Below are 22,081 nucleotides of genomic sequence, written 5' to 3'. Positions count from 1 at the left end.
CCCGGAGCAGTTTAGTGAGTCCCTCAGAGGGAGATATTTTAAACAGTACTCTTTACAGAATTCCAGTTTTTTTTTTAATTCAACTGAATTAAACTAAACATCCCATTTCACACGACTATTATTTACGACTTTTGAGACTGTGTGTACAGTTAAAGCGCGGCGCGATCAGCCTGAAAAATCTGCGTGTTTTCCTAAATGTCGTGTCGTAGATCTCTGGACGCTCAGAGGAGGGTCCATTTCTCCTCTGTTCCCGCTTCGTGTGTGTGTGTTTCGAAGTGGCAGAAAGAAAACGCGGCCGCTGGGGTTCTGTTTGTCGCGCGAGAATCTGTCACGGCCGCCGGGTGCCGCGCAGCGTTAACAGTCCCACCCGGAGCGGCGGCGTGCTCTGTAGATCAGGCCGCCACAGTCACTACCGGCACTACTTTTTTAACGAGAACCTTTATCCCCAAGCAACGTCATTATGATGGGATCGATTATGTTTTGCACTGCATCGATGCAATGTGTGCACCGCGATGCATCGATTATACAATTAATTTCAACATCCCTAGTGTGTATGCTGGTGCAAACAGGTCATCAAAGTACATAACTCCACATGTGTTCATTCATAGTTTTGATGCCTTCAGTGAGAATCTACCAATGTAAATGGTCATGAAAATAAAGAAAACACATTGAATGAGAAGGTGTGTCCAAACTTTAAGCCTGTACTGTATACGTGTGTGTGTGTGTGTGTGTGTGTGTGTATTCTTCCAGAATACAGTAAATTATAACCCTTTGTGTAAAGGCCTCCCTCTCGCCAAGATAAAACTCCTTCCCATGCAGCAGAGTAACTAGTTGCCATGTCAGGGACTAACTTCTTACCAAGAACCAGACATAACTAGTTAGTAAATAAATGTGGCAAGAAAAAGTGATCAGGTGTAGGCTCTACATATGCAGATATCTGCATTTTTAAGCAAATTTAGAGCAGTTTAACTGGGAAACACTAAGCAAAAGTGAGAACAGAAAGCAAGTAGATAAAACAGTTATGGGGTGATGCCAGCAGAGGGCGTGGTGCACACCAAACTGTGTGTTTGGCCATCTACCTGCAGGGAAGTCAGCAAACTCTCAGAGGCACACCCTGCACAACACACAGATACTCCATTCATCACATACACACTTACTTCTGCTTCATTTCTGACATGATATCCTGCTGATTTTCTCACATGCTCAGTATGAATGTATGAAAGGCTTGTGTGTCTGTGGTCATTAACATTCACCGCCAAAATGGGTGTGGTGCCCATCTCAACAGAAAAAAAAACCAAAACATTCTTCATGTGAAAAAGTTCTGGAAAAAGAAAGTTGTGCCATAAGTATGATGTAATGCTTGTGTAACCACTTACAGTAAATGGAAACAGGATTGGCAACACTGCCACACTTTAATCACAGACGTTATACTAGAGATACTGGTGAAATGCTAATTGGGCACTGCAGCTCGCAACCAGTGACTGAGAGGTCAGAGAGTGTACAGAGACCTGCAGGAGAGATGGACGGTTGTACAGCTGTGACTCACCGAAGTAGAAGTAGCCGCCTTCATTCCTCGGCTGGAAGAACTTTCCTCTGGCCTGAGCATGCACATCTGCCCCCTTCTCCACCAGCAACTCCACATACTGCTTACAGCGCCTTTCTATGGCAATATGCAACGCTGTCTGGCCTGGTGACACAGAGCAAATGAAAAAGCTATAAACATGCAATGAAGAAAACTCCCAAAATTGACACTAGGAAGCTAATCCTAACACAAGCTCCTAAAAACCTAAACTCACTCCTGTCCCCCTAGAGCTGAAATGTTCCAGACTTGAGTTATTTATTATCTGGCAACATGGAGAGGTTGGTTGATTGATAGATAGATAGATAGATAGATAGATAGATAGATAGATAGATAGATAGATAGATAGATAGATAGATAGATAGATAGATAGATAGATAGATAGATAGATAGATAGATAGATAGACAGACAGACAGACAGACAGACAGACAGACAATGTTGGTCTATGTATTAAACTTGATCATGCTGCTAACAGCTAACAAGACACTCCCTGGAGGACACCAGTCATGTCATCTTAAGAACGGCAGAATGTGTGCCCCTCAGGATCTGGGTCGGGGAAAATTTTTATTACTTTAACATGAACAAAGCACTATTGTTAATGTAAATGCAATTATTAGTATGCAAAATACTAGAAGGAGAAAATGTAAGTAGATACAGTCTATGAACAAAATAAACCAAAATAACTGAAATAGAAATATAGAGAGTATGATCTTAGTTAGCACTGAGGCAAATAATCAGTTGAATTGTGAATTTCCCAGCATTAAAATGATTTGGCAGATCTAGGAAAGATATATTAACAGCCCACAGCTAGAATAAAATTTTAAAAAGCCTGACTGCTCAATTCACAATACAGAGATCCACAAAATAAGGATTTTGTCCATCACTCACAGTCTCCTTAAAGAGTGTCAACATGAGGGTCTAGAGCAGGTCGGCAACCTTTTAACACTTAAAGAGCCATTTGACAGTGTGACCCACAAATTCTTTTTGACCTGAAAAATGAAGATAACACTGCATATATTATTTTTACTTTTATGCTATGTATACAAAAAATAGGCCAGTGTGTTGCTAGTGAAATTCTATTTATGCAAAGAAAAAAGTTGAGGGGGGCGGGGCTGAAGATTGCACATGTGCCAATCTGTCGGGGAGTAAATGCTGCCAGTACAAATACGTGTGTAGAAGCCGATGACATGACGAACGTTTAATCACGTGCAAACAACTATTTACCCAAGAGGAGTCAGATTTTGAAATGTTGCTCTAATTGACCCCTGACTATTCAGACCCCTTGAAATTTTTTCACTCTTTGTTATATTTCAGTCATTTACTAAAATCATTTAAGTAAATGTATTTAATTAATGTACACACAGCACCCCATATTAACAGAAAAACACAGAATTATTGACACTTTTGTAGCTATATTAACAAAGAAAGACTGAAATATCACATGGTCCTAAGTATTCAGACCCTTTGCTGTAACACTCATATATTTAAGTCAGGTGCTGTCCACTTCTTCTGATCATCCTGAGATGGTTTTACACCTTCATTTGAGTCCAGCCGTGCTTTATTATACTGATTGGACTTGATTATGAAAGCCACACCCTGTCTATATAAGAACTTATATCTGCAAAAAATGCCAACAATTGACATGTGTTAAGAAACAAGCATAGAGATTAGAGAAACAAAACAAGGAATGGGGTGTTTTATTTACTTAAAAATAAATGAAATTTTTTGTTTTTAATATAATGACGCATACCCCTTTGCCCCTTCATCCTGACTCCAGAAAAATAAATAAATAAAATGTGCCACATTTCACTCAAGAAGTACAGTTTGATGTACTGAAAGCTGGTTTCGTTGTCCTTGTATTTGGCTAGGCTGACAAACTCTTCATTTTGCTGACCAGACACTACCTTACTAGTGACTCCTAACTTAGTAAGTCAAATTTCATTCCTAATGTCACATAAAACAATCAAACGCTAAACATATCATGCTCCATTGATCAATGATCATTAAAAGGCATTTCATTTATTACCGTAATTCTTAACACTTAATAGTTGTTGAGTGATATGATTATCTTCAATAATCTGTAATAAGTAATCCTCTTTATTAGTGACATAGCAGGTTTAATTTAAGACTTTTTAAGAACTTTAAGATCACTTTCATCAAATTTAAGACCCTGCATCCAAAGCAGGGCAGCAAACAGAATAGGACCGCATACATGCAAAGCGGATAGGTTAGGTTCAGGTTGCTAACATGGTAGCTTTCGAATGGTGGCATGTGCGGAACCAATCAGGCAACTGGTATGGGTTGGGTACTGACAACCAACAATTTCACAAAATACATAGAAAGTTTCTGATGGTGTGAAGTTAATACCGTAACTGACTGGCTATTCCTTCGGACATTTCTGGATTTTCCTCACCTCTGTAGTAGATGTCTCTAAATGGTGTGTTGACAAACTCTCGCAGGTTTCCTTCCTGCTCTGCTATGTCCATAAGCACTCGGATGGTGCCATTTTGGCCACCATACAGATTCAGCAAGGCTTTGGGAAGACACGTTTTTCCTGTGGAAGGTTCTGTAATAGAGGGAACACAACAACAATTCTAGTCACAGCAATTCTAGTCACAACAACAATTCTTTTACAATATCCTTTTTCTGTTTAGACAATTTGATGTCAATTCTTGCCACAGATCACAGATATCTAAACATACAGGAAACACCCCAGGGATAATATCACTGTCATTTCCTTTGACAAACTCCACGGGGCCAAAACCAATAGCCAACACATGGGTGAAGGCCTTGATAAACCTTGACTGTGAATAAAATGATAACTGTGTAAGACCCTGTGGAATACCATGGACAGTGGTCCAAAAGACTAGCACATTACACACTAACAGTAACCCCTGTTGTGCAAACACACACACAAAATCATCAGTGGCTTGAGAATCCTGACTGGCCTGGGTGTGTAAACTAGAGAGATATTTGGCACCAGAGTGCCTCACCTCTGAACTCCTCATCTGTTAGCCTCTTGTCATGGGCCTGGAGGAACTCCAGGAGTCCCTCGAGGGCCTGTGGATCTGCTCGTGACACTGCGTCAAAAAGCAGTATACGGTTAAAATTTTTCAGTACTTTAGGAGGGTCAGAGGTGAGACCATCATCTACAGAGACCTCCGGTTTCCTGTGAAGGCAGAGACACAAGCTTAAAGCAACAATCCACAAAGTAGCTCAGTACATCCATTCACCAGTTTATGAAATACTGAGCAGGTCCACATGATTCCATGAGCCACTGTAAGACCCCTTCATCCTTAGAATAAACCTGTCTGTGTTCTGGAGATGGAATTGAACTGGGAAACACCCAGAGAGTAAATATTACATCACTGTTTGACACCTTAGGAAACAACAACAGATGTACTGAAGGCTGGAGTGTCCACCTCAATCATAAAACTTTTATGTAAATGATGGACACTTACATTATTTCTTCACATTTACTTAATAATTGAAAATTTAAGCTAATATTCTTTAAATATTTTGACATGCAACAACTAAATTAAATTAAATACAGTTTGAATAACATTTTGGGTATATTCAATTTGTTTGAAACAGGTCAGTATGAACTCATTTTAAAGATTGGGCACAAAAGCATCACTGTTCACAAGGACTCTAGAACTACATTTCTGTAAAACACTCAGAATAGCTGTACAAACCAGTAAAGCAATCTTTTACAAACCAGAACGAGATATATATATATATATATATATATATATATATATATATGTGTGTGTGTGTGTGTGTGTGTGTGTGTGTGTGTGTGTGTGTGTGTGTGTGTGTGTCTTCATCCATCATTTACAAATGTAGAGATGCTGAAGCATTCAATCAAAGAAAAAATGACATCACAACCGTCCTACCCTCGCGGGACCTTCTTCCTCCGACGTTTCTGGTTATTAGCCTCACGACATGTTCCATAGTCAAACATGGAATCCATTGGGGCCTTCTTGGGGCCAGGGGCCACCGGAGACTCATAGAAATTGGTTTCCAAAAGTTCAATGTGGTTGGAGATCCCCTTTTTGAAAGCTCCCTGGAACTTGTTTTTTAGGTTTGGTCTGCTCTCTCCTTGTTGCACAATTCGGCTTGTATCCTGGGTTGCAGGCAAGTTTCCCTTGTCATTCTCAAACAGTCCACCCAAGGTGGACAAAGAGAAGTTGGCATCCATGTCTAACTGGCCATCAGAGGCTTCTTTGGTCTCTTGTGTGTTTGAGGTAGTTGTTGGATTGCTGTCAGAATGCATTATGCCAAAATGTAACGCTTCAACAGAATGGCAGGAACATTTCGATCCTAAAAATGAACAAAAAAAGAGAAGGCAAAATATGAATATTTACAATTAAGAATTTATCATGCATAATCACTTATGGCAAGACGAGCTGTGGCGAGTGGATGACCCCCGCAATCTCCAGGAGTGGTGCCACCCTTTTGAAGCAGGGGGTGGAGCCTCGGCAAGTTGCACCGTGGCAAAGCAGCGATTCCCCGGTGATCACTGAGACCTGGAAGTGGGCCGGTGTTTGTGGGTGAGCGGTTGGAGGGACGAGGCGGCAGACGATGACAACAGCGGCAATGAGGATTTGTGGGCATATGGTGCACGGTTTGCACCCCCCACTGAGCATGCGCTGTCATGTCAGGAACTCTGCGGCATCCTGAACCACACCCAGTGGGGGGGAGGGGGGCAGTCTGGGTTGGGGGGCTTCTTCTGAGGGGGTGGGTGGGTGGGTGGGGTAAGGAAGCGAAAGTGCTGGTCACCCAGGTTGCCAGTGTAGAGGGCAGGCCAGCCTCCACAGGGACAGTGGGCCACTAAGTCCCCAGGGTGGCAGGTGGGGCCAGCCGGGACGTGCAGGGAGAGGGCCTGCTCGTTCCATTGGAAGCAGACTGGGAGGAACCAGGAGGGGTTCCATGAAGCCCCTGTACCTCAAACAGAGACATTCAGGGAGAGGGCCAGCATGTCTTTGCCCAGACAGTACTGCCCTGTTTTCTGATTACAGGTTGCCAGAGAGTCTGGGACCACCGCCATGCTGGAAGAAGGCAGGGCTGCAGCCTGAGGGTCCGGGTCCTCCTGTGCAAGCGAGGACCACTGTGACATGCAGCACCAGAGCCCTGTTGTTGCCACCACCGTTCCCTCCTCTGTCTGGGATGGACCTTGGTCGCCTAGGAGCGGCACCCTTATGGGGGAAGTACTGTGACACCCAGGAGCAGTTGGATGCACACAGCTGCTGTCATGGCACCTGATTATGGAGTCCTGATCAATCCAAGCATAAACAAATTAGGCTGGAATGGTCAGGACTCTATAAGAATAGGCAGTTCCTGTCAAGCAACATTTCAAGTGACAACCTGTCATTTTTGTTTGTTCCTGAGTTCCTGTTTTTGGCATTTTTGGCAGCTAAGAACAGTCTAAATAGTTAATGCCTACGTTTAGCCAAAACGTTGTTTGGAGGCTGACTTAGCTTAGCTTCGCTAGCTTAGCCTAGTTTAGCTAAGGTTAAGACTTATAAAACGGGATTTTATAATGGCCAAATATATTCAAAACAATTGTCCAGCCTTACCTATGAAATGTAATCCCCCGGGATCTGGTTTGGAGCGTACAGACGTTTGTACAGCACCAAGCAGCACAAGAGTGAGGCATTTTTATGCACGTCTCTCCATAGACATGTATATGCTTCACGCCACAGCACAGCCTGTCGCAATATGGCGGCGACGTTGACGTACGTGTACCCATATGTCTATGCAAATCATGAATCTGAGGTCTCCATTGAACCGAATCGAAAGTCATGTGACCAAACAAGTCACATTTAAATCGCAGCTTTTTGCGTTCATGTAAAAGCACAGGCTGACATCGCGATTACGATTGCGATTAGATTAATCGTGCAGCACTACTGACCATGTATCAAATCTAGGTCATATATCAGGAAAAGCGTGCACATACACTACCTTTCCTCACGCATTTACATACAAACCTCAAGCATGCACCATTTGTTCCTCACTCATATACATACAAACCTCACGCATACACCATATATTCCTCACGCATCTACATACAAACCTCATGCATACACCATATATTCCTCACATATCTACATACAAACCTCACACATACACCATATATTCCTCACGCATCTACATACAAACCTCGCGCATACACCATATATTCCTCACATATCTACATACAAACCTCACGCATACACCATATATTCCTCACGTATCTACATACAAACCTCACGTATACACCATATATTCCGCACACATCTACATACAAACCTCACGCATACACCATATATTCCTCACATATCTACATACAAACCTCGCATATACACCATATATTCCACACATATCTACATACAAACCTCGCATAAACACCATATATTCCTCACATATCTACATACAAACCTCATGCATACACCATATATTCCTCACATATCTACATACAAACCTCGCATATACACAATATATTCCTCACATATCTACATACAAACCTGACATATACACCATATATTCCTCACATTTCTACATACAAACCTCACGCATAAACAATATATTCCTCACATATCTACATACAAACCTCGCATATACACAATATATTCCTCACATATCTACATACAAACCTCGCATATACACCATATATTCCTCACATATCTACATACAAACCTCACGCATACACCATATATTCCTCAGGTATCTACATACAAACCTCACGCCACAGTTATAATAGTTTTGGATTTTTCATTAGTTTTAGTTTTTATTTCGTTTAGATTTTTTTTTTCAAATTCAGTTTTTTAGAGGCAGATTTACTAGTTTTATTAGTTTTGATATTTGAAATTACTTAGTTTTAGTTTAGTTTTTATTAGTTACAGTGTTTTTTTGTAAATTAGGATATTTGTCAGGTGCATGAATCAAAATCACCAGAATAGCCTTATCCATCTTAGCTCCGATAAGGTTATTGACTCTTGCAGCTCCGGGTGTTTTGAATTTTGGTTCGAGTGAAGTGGTGAACTTTTTGAAGGTAATCGAGTCACACAGTCGTGTAGACATTCCAGTCTTAATTAACATATTTACCAATGCTTCTTCTCATTTGTGGTGTTCCTGCGTATTTACTAGCCAGCAGCTACTTGGTCGGCGGTGGAAGCAGTCCATTATGGATGCTGTAGTATCACGTTCCTTTTTCCATGTTACCTGGCCTGGCTACCGCTTCTCTTTCGGGGGAGGGCGGGCGAGAGGCTAGCTTGTCCAGGTACTCTTGGTTCGCCTTTTTGTGTGAGCTTTTCAAATGGACTTTCAGATTCGTGGGGTTTTTCCCCTTGAGAAGTATTCCACATATTGTATCACCTGCTTCTACAACAAGGCACTTACTTTTATTTTTGCCACTGTCATAATCAAAGAAATCCCAAATAGGACTTTCTTCCGCTTTCTTCCGACTTTCGCTGCAGCCATCACGCTAGCCGGCGGCGTCACAGACAGACTATGGACACGTGACGTCACAGACCACGTGTTACCATAATGGTCAAAAACCTGGCTTAAAACTGGCAGCGTGAAGTAAATAGATTTTAATTCAACCCAAAAGGCTTATTACAAAGACGAAAACGAAGGACGTTTTTGCTATAATATTAGTTTGTTTAAGTTCGTTTTGTATACACACAAAACAGTTTCAGTTAGTTTTTTTTTTAACTCTTTATTTCAGTTAACGAAAATGCTTTTTCAATTCTAGTTTTAGTTTTATCGTTCGTTTTTCGTTAACTATAATAACCTTGCCTCACGCATACACCATATAATAATAAGTCCTACAGTTGTAGGGTTGGAGAAGTCCAGGATGTAGTCAGTGTCATGGTCTAGATTACGTGTCCATAATGGTCCATTTGAAGATCCCTATAGCAGTAGTTGTAACGGTGGTGGTGGCTGTGGTGACCCTCTGGTTTGTTTCATGGTATGTCCTTGTTAAGCAGTTGTCAGGAACCAGGATTTATTCACTGGGGTCTGCCAGTAGTCTGGGTGCTTGATTCCGTGTCTCGGAGAAAAACAAACAGAAGCAGCGGCAGACGGTTGCACTGTACGACCGATACTGAAATATGTGGTTATAGTAGCATATTGGTGCTACAGTGGCCCGGTACCCTAACTAGGACAGTCTAACAGGGGGACTCTGTGATAAACTGGACTTTATAATTGACACTGCGTCAAGATGAAATGAAATGAGGGTCTAGGACTTCAGCAAAAAGCCAGAGAAAACAGATAGGTTTTGAGATTGGATTTAAACACTGGATTTAAACACTGTATCTGAGTCCTGGATACTGACAGGCAAGCTGTTCCACAACTGCGGAGCTCTATAGGAGAAGGATCTGCTCCCAGCTGTGACCTTCTGCACCTTTGGTACCAGTAGTGACCCCGCACCCATTGATCGAAGGGGGCATGGCGGTTCGTAAAGAACCAAAAGTTCACTCAGGTACTGTGGGGCGAGACCATTTATAGCTTTATAGGTTAAAAGTAGGATTTTGTAGTCAATCCTAAATTTGATGGGTAACCAGTGCAGTGATTGTAAGACTGGGGTGATGTGGTCAAATGTCCTGGTTCTGGTTAGAATTCTGGCTGCAGCATTCTGTACTAGCTGGAGTTTACTCATGCACCTACTAGAGCATCCAGACAATAATGCATTGCAGTAATCTAACCTTGATGTAATAAATGCATGGACCAACTTTTCTGCATCATGCATTGAAATGATATTTCTTATTTTCGCAATATTTCTAAGGTGAAAGAATGCTATCCTAGTGACATTATCTATGTGCGAATTGAATGAGAGACCTGCATCAATGATGACACCTAGATCCTTCACTTCAATACTCGGTGAGATAGAAAGGCTACCCAGGGTTATTGTGTAGTCAGCCAGTTTATGCCTGGCTGCTTGAGGCCCAAGTACAAGTGCTTCTGTCTTGTCAGGGTTTAACAGGAGAAAGTTGGTGAGCATCCTCTGTCTAATGTCCTTCAGAAAATTCTCTATATTGTTCAGCTGCTGCCTCTGATCTGGCAATGCTGACAGATACAGCTGTGTGTCGTCAGCGTAGCAATGAAAGCTAATACCGTGTTTGCGGATGACGTCATGTATAGAGAAAACATGTATAGAGAAAAAAGTAACGGACCTAGGACAGAACCTTGTGGAACACCAAACTCTACTTTACTGTGTGAAGACGAAACACCATTGATGTCCACAAACTGATATCGGTTGGTCAAATATGATCTGAACCATTCAAGGGCTATTCCCTTAATCCCAATAACATTCTCTAACCTGGCAAGGAGAATAGCGTGATCAATAGTGTCAAACGCTGCACTCAGATCAAGCAGGACAAGCAGCGAGATGCGTCCCTGATCAGAGGCCAACAGCAGGTCATTAACCACTTTAACCAGCGCTGTCTCAGTGCTATGATGGGGTCTAAATCCTGATTGATATACTTCATGGATATTGTTACAGTCTAGGTATGCGCTCAGCTGCTGGGCTACGACTTTTTCTAAGATTTTTTATATGAACGGAAGGTTGGATATCGGTCTATAATTTGAAAGCTGACTGCGATCAAGATCCGGCTTTTTAATCAGGGGTCTAATGACTGCTACCTTGAACGAACTTGGTACGTGGCCGGTGCTAAGCGACGAGTTAACAATTTTGAGGATAGAATTTATAATATTGGGTGCTATTTGCTTAAGGAACCTTGTTGGAATCGGATCCAAAGCGCAAGTACATTGATTTGACGACGAGATTAATTTGATTAATTCATGCTCTTTAATAGGGTTGAATCGTTCTAATCGGTGGTCGTCTATTAGAAGATTATTTTCCATGGAAATATCGGCGGAGCTATTTGTTGTGCTTTTAATCTTCTCTCTATTCGCGACAATTTTAGTATTAAAGAAATTCATAAAATCATTGCTACTGTGATGATATTGAGTGGTAGTATCCGTTTCTGTCTTATTCCTGGTTAGATTGGCTATAGTTTTAAACAGGAATCCGGGATTATTTTTGTTTTTGTCTATTAACGAGGACAGATATGTTGATCGAGCCGTGCTAAGAGCCTTCTTATAGTTAAGTAGGCTCTCCTTCCAAGCTATTCGGAGTATCTTTAATTTACTTTGACGGCATTTGCGTTCTAATTTCCGGGCGGTCTTCTTAAGCGAGCGTGTGTGATCATTATACCAAGGAATTAAGTTTTTATCTCTTACTATCTTCCTTTTGAGGAAGATAGTAAGACACCATATATATATATATATTCCTCAGGTATCTACATACAAACCTCACCATACACCATATATTCCTCATGTACCTACATACAAACCTCACGCATACTCCATATATTCCTCACGTATCTACATACAAACCTCACGCATACACCATGTATTCCTCACGCATTTACATACAAACCACATGACATTTTTGAAGAATAAATGGTGTATGTGTGAGGTTTGTATGGTGATGCGTGAGGAAAGGCAGTGTATGTACCTGCTATTTCTTGATATATGGCCTAGGGGCCACCTCATAGTAATGGATAAATAAAAGCAAACATAAAGGTTTTGCAAAGAGATTTGCAGCTTTGAAAAAGGATGACCACTGTTGATATTTTGTGGACTAAAATTAAAAAGGCCAGTGCCAGTAAATCAGAGATTGTAAACAAACTCTACCATCTCTGCCAAGAAACTTGCCATGGAACAATCAACCAAATATTCGTTTGGGTGTATATACTGTCATTTCGGGGGAAAAAAAAACACCACTAACACACCACATAAAAATTAGTATTTTTTTTTTTTAAATCAACATGGCATCCTAGACGCCTATTCACTCCCATCATGCTAGCATATCAGTCACAGGATGTGGTTGCGATCCTATCCATGTATGAAACATCTTGCTAATCAAATGACTTGTTACATATCTAGTTACAACTCTAAAAGAAAATGTGAGCTTTCCAGCCCGAGAAACCTCACATACACACCAGAGAAGCGTGCAGACAGTACATGATAAAAGCAAAGCCCTGGAGCTACCACTCCACCACCGTCATCCGCATGGATCAGGAAATAGGAAGTTGCAGATGAGCTTCAGAGGATTTACATAAGACAAATCACCCGAATCATCGGTTCTTTTCGTAAATTCACAAAACACTCAGGAACACAGCATTTAAAACAGAAACAGTAGAGGTCTTCCGCTGTCCTGCTTACCTCATCCATGCAAAACAGCGTCGTTGCATTTGGCTCGGAGTGCTGGGTGTGCCAGCTGGGCAGGTCCAGACTTGGTCCTGCCAACCAAGAAAAGGGGAAACCAGCATGGCAGCATTTTGGTTTACTAGGATTCTCCCTCCGTACAGAAGGCGGCGCATGTTTAAGAATGATAATGCTCCACACACGCCAGCATTCAGCAGGTTACACCGCAAACGCAGTAAATCATGCGACTGCCACAGATTCGCTGTAACAACCTGTCTGTAATCATTTCGTCTTTAGAGGCAAAATTCTAAACACAAGGCACCGTACCAAACCTCTCCCTGACAATCTTTCCGTACTAGTGTCCATTTTAGGGAAGCTGTGTCTTCTGTCCCAAGACTAACTCAACACAGACCCTGAGGAAGGGAAAGGGAGAGGAACAGGGAAGCCCACAGTGGTGGGACCTGTCCGATAAATGGTGGATCTGTGGATCCACTTCAGAAGATTTCAGAAACGGCTGCTGAAAACCCAGGTTTATAGACACGGCCAATGTAAATTCACATACCCGTTCCAAAATCGCATCAAACTATCAAAGACGTGCAGCATATCCACCTTTCATAACCTTTAAAGCGCCGGTTCATGAGGACACCCAGTCTGCCCAGTGACGGTCAGGGGGAAAGAATCTTCCTAGCATCTCCGCTGTATGTACACTGGTAATCCGAGTCACATTATTTCCTGCAGGTAATAATGTTAAAGTGAACGCTAACAGCCATTTTTATTCATTCGCGATATTCACGTGAAGCAGAAAGCGGGTTTGTAGAGAACTTTACCTCCTTCTCTGTCGCTGGTGGCTTTCTGTCCCCCTCCCGCCTCACAAACCGGCCTTTATGAGCGCAGACCGGGCGGGGACGGCGCCCGCCACCGGAACCGCTTCACGCCACCAAACTTTCCACATTCCAAAAATAACCACGCAACGTACTTCTGGATTTATGCGCAAATATTTGTACCACTAGTAACCCAATTGTTCCATGTCAGTTGTGGTATAGTTAATGACATTAAGCTGTAGAGATTACTGAATAAATGAATAAAAGTTCAACTAAGAACTATGAATTTATTGCATTTGAGTAACTTATCTCGGATACAATGTGTCCCTGATTAAAGTTTAATTCTTGTAGCAGTAATAGTTTTGATTTTATGAAGAGTACAGTGTAAGAATAATGTAATTTTCTGTCCCCATTTTGTTGTCTTGTATGGGGAATTTTTATTAATTAAAAATAAAAGTATTTGTAGATGCATTATATGTACAATATACAAATATACCAAACACTTACTGTTGTGATTAGAATATAGAATATTTTAAATCATTAGAATAGAATAGAATAAAACAGAGTGGAACCGAGTAGGATTCTTAACAAATAGATTCAACAGAGCCATTGATTTCTCCCTTATTGATTTCTCCCTTATGTTTAACCTACTGTAATGTCTGGAAAGCATTAAAATAATAATATTCACAAAATGCAGGCAGAGGAATAGATGTTGTTGTTATTTAACAACATTTCACACCAACCAAACTCCAAGTTTGAAGTGGATTTTTTTAAATTAAGAAATATACTTTTCAAGTCATTTTAATGAAAATAATAAATATTCTTGTACAATTTTTACTCAGTAGGATCCATATCCCTCATAGCTTAAAAGGTTGGAATATAACTAATTTAGTTCTAGCTCTTTGAATGAGCAACATTTAGCTAACACACACTACATCAGCATTTAAATAGCTATTTATAACATGTTTTTAAAAATATTTTTCAAATAAATATTTCTCATAATAAATACTAATAGGGTGGAACTTTAAGAGTGCCTCAAACCAGTGTGTAATATAAAGGTAAAATAAAAGTCCTCAGACTTTGGAATTTCCCTCCAAAAACAAATAATGTCCCTTCCTGGAAATGACTGTTTGGATTTGAAGTCTTTTTAGGGAAGCCAGGGGTGAAAGACGAATGCAGGGACATATAATATATTATATAATTACAGCACTACAAAGCTATAACATATGCCACTTCACCACTGACCAGCCAACAAGAAATCAAGCAAATCTCCCTCATGCAAATCAAGATCCTGCTGCATATTTACCCTTCTTTAAACTGTGCAGTTTAATGTTAACTTGTGTCAGTCAATTTAACTTAGTCAAACGCAATATAAAATTCTGAAAAATTGCGGACAAATCCATTTAAAACTTTCTTAAAGAAAAAAAAAAAGAGGTAACTTGTGTCATGTTGCATGGTGGAGATAAAAAGAAAGTAGAGCTAGAAGCAAAGAATCACACACAGCACGGCAGCATAGCACTTTTAGTATTTTCTGTTTTATTTTTCCTACTAACACACTGAACATTAAGCATTGCGCCTCTGTCGCCACCTATTGGCGAATATATAGAACACAAAACTTGTTCAGAAGATTTCAGATCATATTCTTGTATTCAGACACTACCGGGATGTCAATGATCACAATTACACAAAATGAATTAGGAAAAGGTCAAATATATAACATTAAAAGAATATATAACATATATTTGTCACAACTCGGGGTTGAACCAGGGACATTTTTTAGATTCTCAGTCTAACGCGCTTTAAAGTAAGCTATTTCGACATTTGACATTACTTTATGTTAGTGCTAGAAAAAGTCAAAGTTGTTGTTAGAAAAAGTTAGGGCTATCTAAAGGCTTTAACCACCCAGTAAAACTGGGGTCTTTCTCCCATTTATTTCTGTAAGTCTGATGGCGATGTTACATATGCGTATTTTTTGTGTCGTCCGTAACTGCAACTCCGCCATGCAAATCCTCCTTAAACCACTCATCATCGTTTACTTGTGCATCACCACGTGTTACATCATGCATTGATTGGCTGTAAAGGCACGTGGGACGACTGCGCAGCCAGATGAAAAAAGTGATCTGTACCTGGTACGTAAATAATTTGAAGGGGTAAACTGATTGTACATTATGATATATTTTTTATTATTGATTGTACATCAAACGTAGGGTGAAATTATGGTACAAATACTATAATTATTGTACATCTAGCAACATTGAGCCACTCTGCCCGCCCCAGTTTGTGTGCAGCCATGTGATTGCATGGCTATGTTTGATTGGTGAAATGGAGTCATGTGATTATTGCTGCTATGGTGAAACATGTTAGATCTACTGGCTGGTCTGCAAAAAATGTAAGCATAAACATGGTTTTAAAAAGTGTTACCCAATGTATCAAAGTAAGAGTACAGTTTCTTAGTCACAAAATGTACTCAAGTAAAAGTATTGTGTTGTAAACCTACTTTTAGAAGTAAATTTAAAATGTAACTTGTTAATAGCCACATTTGAATAAAATGAATTATAACAAAACAGACACGGTGGACAAAAAAGGAAAGGAAGAAACAAACCCTAAGGCATGAGACTGAACCACCTGGAACAAAACAGTAAGTATTGTCCAAATTAATGTAGCACCCACTGGGTTGTACGGCAGGGTAGTGGTCCCAGTTTCTGGCAACCTGTTACCATACAGATTTTTACCCTTGGGGCACGTGCAGGCCCTGTCCCTGCACGCTCCTGCTGGATTCTCCAGCGTTCCTCCCTGCGTCTTGCAGGAAAGCAGCCCCTGAACCTCCGGTGAACAATTACCATACTGCAGGGCGGAACATTCTGGGAACGTGCAGGCTCGTTCCCTGCACGCCCCTGCTGGATGCTCCAGTCCTCCTCCCTGACGGGTCCTCTAGTGTAGCTAGAGACATGCAGGCCCGCTCCCTGCATGTCTCCACTGGAGGTTTGGCCGTACCCCTTCCTGTTGCTGAGAAAGAAAGGTAAAGCAGCTAAAGGTAAAGTGGTTCATGACAATTTGTTGTGTTCTGTTCAACATGCTCATGCTCAGGAATGACAGCCTGTTGTGGGCTGAATTCAAGAATCTTCTTTCTTCTATATTCACACAAACCAATCACCTGCATTTTCACCACATCCTCTTTTCCTCCATACCACATACCTTACCACAGCTTCTCTCTAGGCACCTGGAGTCCAAAAAGACTCCTTCTGTATTCTCTCCTGGCCTGAAACCATACTGCTGCTCACTGATCATCAACTCATCTTGCCTCAACCACACTGTGGCTGATCATAACACACACCATTTTTGTGCAGTTCTTAAACCAGACAGTGATGCAGCTGGTCAGAAAGGGAACTGCACCGTATCGGACCGCAAGACCAGCGGATATTGAGGACAGCAGAGAAGATCAATGTCACCAAGACCAAAGAGATGGTTGTCAGCGTCAGGAAGAAACTGACTGTCCCCACCCCACTGCTCATCGATGGATCTGCTGTTTAGATCGTCATCAGCGTGAAGTTCCTGGGTGTGCACATGGCAGACGACCTCTCCTGATAAAACGATAACGATCTATATCCCGATTGACACGTGATCAATATCAATAAAAATGTGTTCGATTAAACATTCTGTTTTTTTATTCTTCATCGATTTCACGTCTGGTCCGCCTCGGTCACGCCCCCTCCCGAGCCTCGTGCTGCTCCGGACACGCTGTGATGACGTCATGTGTTGTGGTGAGAGCGGCTGTCGGTAGCATTTATTTATTTACAGCATTTATCAGACGGCCTTATCCAGAGCGACTAACAGTCAGTAGTTACAGGGACAGTCCCCCCCTGGAGACACTCAGGGGTTAAGTGTCTTGCTCAGGGACACGATGGTAGTAAGTGGGGTTTGAAACTGAGTCTTCTGGTGCATAGGCGAGTGTGTTACCCACTAGGCTACTACCACCCAGTTAGTGATTGCTTGTTTGCTGTGTGAAACGTCGTACGATCGGTTGTCTCTGTGTGTGTGTGTGTGCGGGTAGAAAAGGGACGTGGCAGCTGCAGCACTCTGTTATGCTCGTGTTCAGGTTCGTATGTGTGCTTAAAGACTTGCGGAACCTCCTTGTGTGTTTTTATGGACAGTGCTGAGCGAGGGAACGTGCCAAGAGGGAGCTAATCCACCGGACAGATTGATAGAGTTCTGTGGATGCAGAATGAAATGTCTCTACATTAAAGAAAAAGTCCAGTTGTCATGACTCAACTTTCAGACAAATTCACCTGGATGACTGAGAATCTTCAGACATAATCCACTGGCGCTTCTCGAAGTAGCAGAAGCTGCTAAGGACTGTGGTTACAGCTCATGTCGCCCAGCCGTAAGCCTCAACACCACCTCCACCACCAAGAGAGCCAAGCAACGTCTGCACTTGCTCAGAAAGCTGAGGCCAACTTCCCTCCTGCCATCCTGAAATCATTCTACCGGTGGACCAGTGAGAGCAGACAGAGTTCTCTGCTGCTACATCATCGTCTGCTACGGGATCTGCACCGTCACTGAGCAGAAGGCCCTGCAGTGCAGATAGTGAAGACAGCAGAGTGCATCATCGGGGTTCCATTTCCACCATCTCCCAGCTCTGTAAGAAACACCTCATCTGTCGAGCTGGCAACAAGGACCTGTTCCGCAGCATCAGAACTGTAACTGCCAGACACTGCAACAGCTTCTTCCCCCAAGCAGTCAGAGCTTTCAACTCACTGCCATCACCAAAAGTCTGTTAAACTCAACAACAATACACTTCCAGCATAAAGCACCGTTTGACACCACACATTAAATTGCTCAATTTGCACATTGACATTTTTCTTATGACTGTCTTGTCTTGAGTGTCGTGTTTGAAATATCCTACATATTTGAAGCAGTCCACTATGCACAAATGCACAGTCACATTTTGAGTGTCTTATACAATGTTGTCCTTGTTTAGTGTGCAGAAAGTTTTATAGTTTTTATAGTCTTTATAAATAAAGTTAAAATGGGGGAAATAAGATCCACAGCTGTTTAGGGTGGTAGTAGCCTAGTGGGTAACACACTCGCCTATGAACCAGAAGACCCGGGTTTGAATCCCACTTACTACCATTGTGTCCCTGAGCAAGACACTTAACCCTAAATTGCTCCAGGGAGACTGGAATTATGTAATCAACCACAAATAAATTGCTGGAATATCAGCAATTAAAATAAATTATATAGGCAAGATAAATAAACCAATAAGAGAAAAATTAATGATTGATGTACCTGTACTGTCCAACCTTGACCACTGGAGGCCATTGTTGGACATGGTGCCTCAGTTCTGTAATTGAGTAGCAGCAGATTCTAATATAACAGGATATATAAGAATCTTTAATTATATATTATATCAGGAGAATGAGCGAAGTCTATTTAAAAATTGGGAATGCTTGGAACGGTTAATGTTCATGAAACTCGTTTTTCCACTTTCCGCTTGTTTCTTCATATTCTCTATTAGTCTACCCATGTAAAATATCCTCTCACTACAATTCCATCAGTGGTGGACTCAACTCCTGAACCGCCAAAGAGCCACTGAGATCCCGTGGCGCAAGATATTGTCCCCTCATACTGTTGTGTGCATTGTGTGCTGTGTTTATCACAATGATGTGTGTATCACTTTCATCAAAAACATCAATGGAACACAGAGCAATCAGAAACACCCTGACTTCTGAATGGTCCTTATTCACCAGTTAACGATTCTGTGCCATCCAGTGTGACCTTTTCTTTTAACAAAGAGTTGTTCCAATGGAGGATCAAATCATTATAAATGCTTACTCTCTTTCAGATTGCTTTATTCTTAAAAAAAAAGATGAACTTCTATAGAGTATATTCAAGTAAATAAAGTAGCATTTTTCACTTATTTGCAGCCAGGGTCCCAACACAACTATAAGTCACTTGATTTTATGGTCGCCCATTTATATCAATATGTACAACCTTACAAGCACAAATTGTGTTAATATGTTTGCATCTAGTTGGTTTAGCTGTGATGAAATCTTCATGGATCGGGTTCAAGGGAAGAGGAAGTTTAAAATGTGGAATAGGCTAAATGTTGTTTTTACGAAACTAAACAGTGAGCAGCTGTGCTTCTAAAATTACTCAAAACCTGAAAGGGGCGTCACAGCCCTTCTATAAAGAAGAAACTTCTGACTTGGGTTCCTGCATTTCCAGGAAGGTGTTTGAAAGAGATGTGATGCTGTGTTTGCTGGGTATGTTTGTGGTTTATGGTACATTTGCCATTTATGTTGGTGTTTATTGGGATTTTAATACATGCAGTAAAATATGAATATTTATTAATGAACTGTAAAAATAATAGTTTCATTGTTTACAGAGGAAGCGAAGAAGACATCACAAAGCTACAATGGAAGATTATTTCCATTTTGACATTGATTATGAAAATTACACAACTGCTGAAAATGGGACAGATGACACTGTGGTGGACCCAAGACATTCATCCTGTTTTAAGGATATCAACTGTTTTGCTTTGGTCATAGTCAACATTATTATGTTCTTCTTGGGAATCCTAGGAAATGGCATTGTGATCTGGATTGCTGGCCTGAAGATGTCAAAGACAGTGAACACAACATGGTACCTGAGTCTGGCCGTGTCTGACTTCATGTTCTGTACCATTCACCCATTCAACATTGCATACATGATCAGCCAGGACTGGACCTTTGGACTTTTCATGTGCAAGTTTACTTCATTCATGATGTTTGTCAACATGTTTAGCAGCATATTCCTCTTGGTGGTCATCAGTGTCGACCGGTCAGTTTCTGTAATATTTCCTGTCTTGGCCCAGAACCAGCGCACTGTGAACAAGGCATCTGGAGTTGTCATCCTGGCCTGGGTCCTTTCTTTAGCACTGAGCATACCATCCATCATCTTCCGAGATGTTCAGAGCCACATAGGAAAGAGCGTCTGTTTCAACAACTATACCGCAAACCCATACAGCCACAAATCCATTGCAGTAAGTCGATTCGTTTTTGGATTTGTAATCCCGTTCATTGTCATCATTGCCTGCTATTCTATCATCATGCTGAAGCTCAGAAACAATCGAATGATGAAATCTTCCAAGCCACTTAAGGTCATGACAGCGCTTGTAGCCACTTTTTTTATTTGTTGGCTCCCATATCACTTTTTTGTCCTGTTAGAATTGAACCAGAGTCATTTTAACAAGGATCTGCTCAGCTTTGGACTTCAGATAGGTACCATTATGGCTACAGCCAACAGTTTTCTCAACCCTGTATTGTATGTCTTTATGGGCAATGACTTCAGAAAGAAATTCAAGAGCTCCTTGTTGTCAAAAATTGAGAATGCCATGGCAGAGGAGGGCAGAACTACTAGCCGCTACTTGTCCCGTTCAAGCTCAGTCGAAGGAAGAGCTTCCACTCATATCTGAAGCTTGGCTGTAAATACCCAACTGGGGCCAGAAGGGAGCAATCAAAAGTAAACAGTCCATTATACACGTCATTATATAAATGAAATATCATGCAGGATTATGACATTTACTAAGAACTTTTATTTAGCAGTATTATAACAACCATGTTCATGGTTTGTTTTGTATGTTGAGTAAAATATAATGTGGAAATATATATGAGCAATACATTTAACAGCTGATTGTCTTTGAATCACCACATGATAAAAATTGTATAATTAGTGTTACTTTACAGTTCATATTGTAATACAGTCATGTTGTATTCACTCTTCCATGCTTCTGGTAACACCACAGTAATCATCTCCTGTGATCATCATTTTCTAGATTTGGAAATATGAAGATGCTGATGTTTAATGAATGGAATAAATTGACTAAAAACCACCTTTTTTTCTTCATCCGAATTCTAGTTGTTTTTGTTGTATTCAGTTGCTAATGTCTATAGGAAAAAAACATTATTTGTTCGTGCCTTTCAGGGTCTCAGGTATCTTACTCATGTATCAAACCTATTTATTATGGATTACAGATTTTAGCATATATTCCACCCACCATGGCTTGTCTGTCCTGTTGTGTTGAATGGTCACAGTTATATTCTTAGATATTGGAAAATATTGCTAGTTATCTAGAAGTCACTGTCTGACCAGTCAGCAGTTTTGGAAGTAATAGTTGACCACTGGTGAAATGAAATCTTAAAAGATTCATGACAAAGTCTACAGGAAGGACAACTGCAAAAAAAACGTTTTAACAACTGTTTAAACCCTAGCAGTAGAGGCATGAATGATAAGCCCACTTAATGTGATTTTGGGCTAAATGTTGTTCTTGTTGTTGATATGAACACAACTTCCTCATTCTGACATCACCCCAACCATGACAAAAAGATGAACAAGATAAGCTCTTCTTTTCTGGGGCTTATTTGGTCTCTTCACTTATTTATATATCTTGCATTATCTAACTTATATATATTCATATATATTCATGCAGTAATAATTTTCCAGTTGTGT

The 22,081-nt window shown here is 41.0% G+C and overlaps 2 protein-coding genes across 2 annotated transcripts in view; one reads left to right on the top strand and one right to left on the bottom strand.

Annotated features, from left to right (window-relative positions):
- LOC114799230 (transient receptor potential cation channel subfamily V member 4-like) overlaps nt 1-13,732 on the bottom strand; it is a 29,218-nt gene extending 15,486 nt beyond the window's left edge. Inside the window, exons 1-7 of the mRNA XM_028995691.1 lie at nt 13,601-13,732; nt 13,383-13,505; nt 12,792-12,868; nt 5,477-5,903; nt 4,574-4,749; nt 3,994-4,146; nt 1,547-1,687 (exon numbers count right to left, since the gene is read on the bottom strand). Of these exons, the coding sequence (XP_028851524.1) occupies nt 1,547-1,687; nt 3,994-4,146; nt 4,574-4,749; nt 5,477-5,856 (850 nt within the window). The 5' untranslated portion in view covers nt 5,857-5,903; nt 12,792-12,868; nt 13,383-13,505; nt 13,601-13,732. The remainder of the gene's footprint in view (nt 1-1,546; nt 1,688-3,993; nt 4,147-4,573; nt 4,750-5,476; nt 5,904-12,791; nt 12,869-13,382; nt 13,506-13,600) is intronic.
- Nucleotides 13,733-19,817: 6,085 nt separating this feature from the next.
- cmklr1 (chemokine-like receptor 1) lies at nt 19,818-21,478 on the top strand. The gene is made up of 2 exons (XM_028996290.1): nt 19,818-19,857; nt 19,980-21,478. The coding sequence occupies exon 2, from the start codon at nt 20,010-20,012 to the stop codon at nt 21,045-21,047; it is 1,038 nt and encodes a 345-aa protein (XP_028852123.1). The 5' UTR covers nt 19,818-19,857; nt 19,980-20,009; the 3' UTR covers nt 21,048-21,478.
- The last annotated feature ends 603 nt before the right edge of the window (nt 21,479-22,081 follow it).

Source organism: Denticeps clupeoides, chromosome 11 (genome assembly GCF_900700375.1).
Source record: "Denticeps clupeoides chromosome 11, fDenClu1.1, whole genome shotgun sequence".
Taxonomy (NCBI): Eukaryota; Metazoa; Chordata; class Actinopteri; order Clupeiformes; family Denticipitidae; genus Denticeps; species Denticeps clupeoides.
The sequence above is the reverse complement of the archived record's forward strand: the minus strand, read 5'-3'. Positions and strand labels throughout refer to the sequence as shown.

Coding starts and splice junctions, on each gene's coding strand:
- cmklr1 (XM_028996290.1), top strand. CDS start 20,010: ATGGAAGATTATTTCCATTTTGACATTGATTATGAAAATTACACAACT.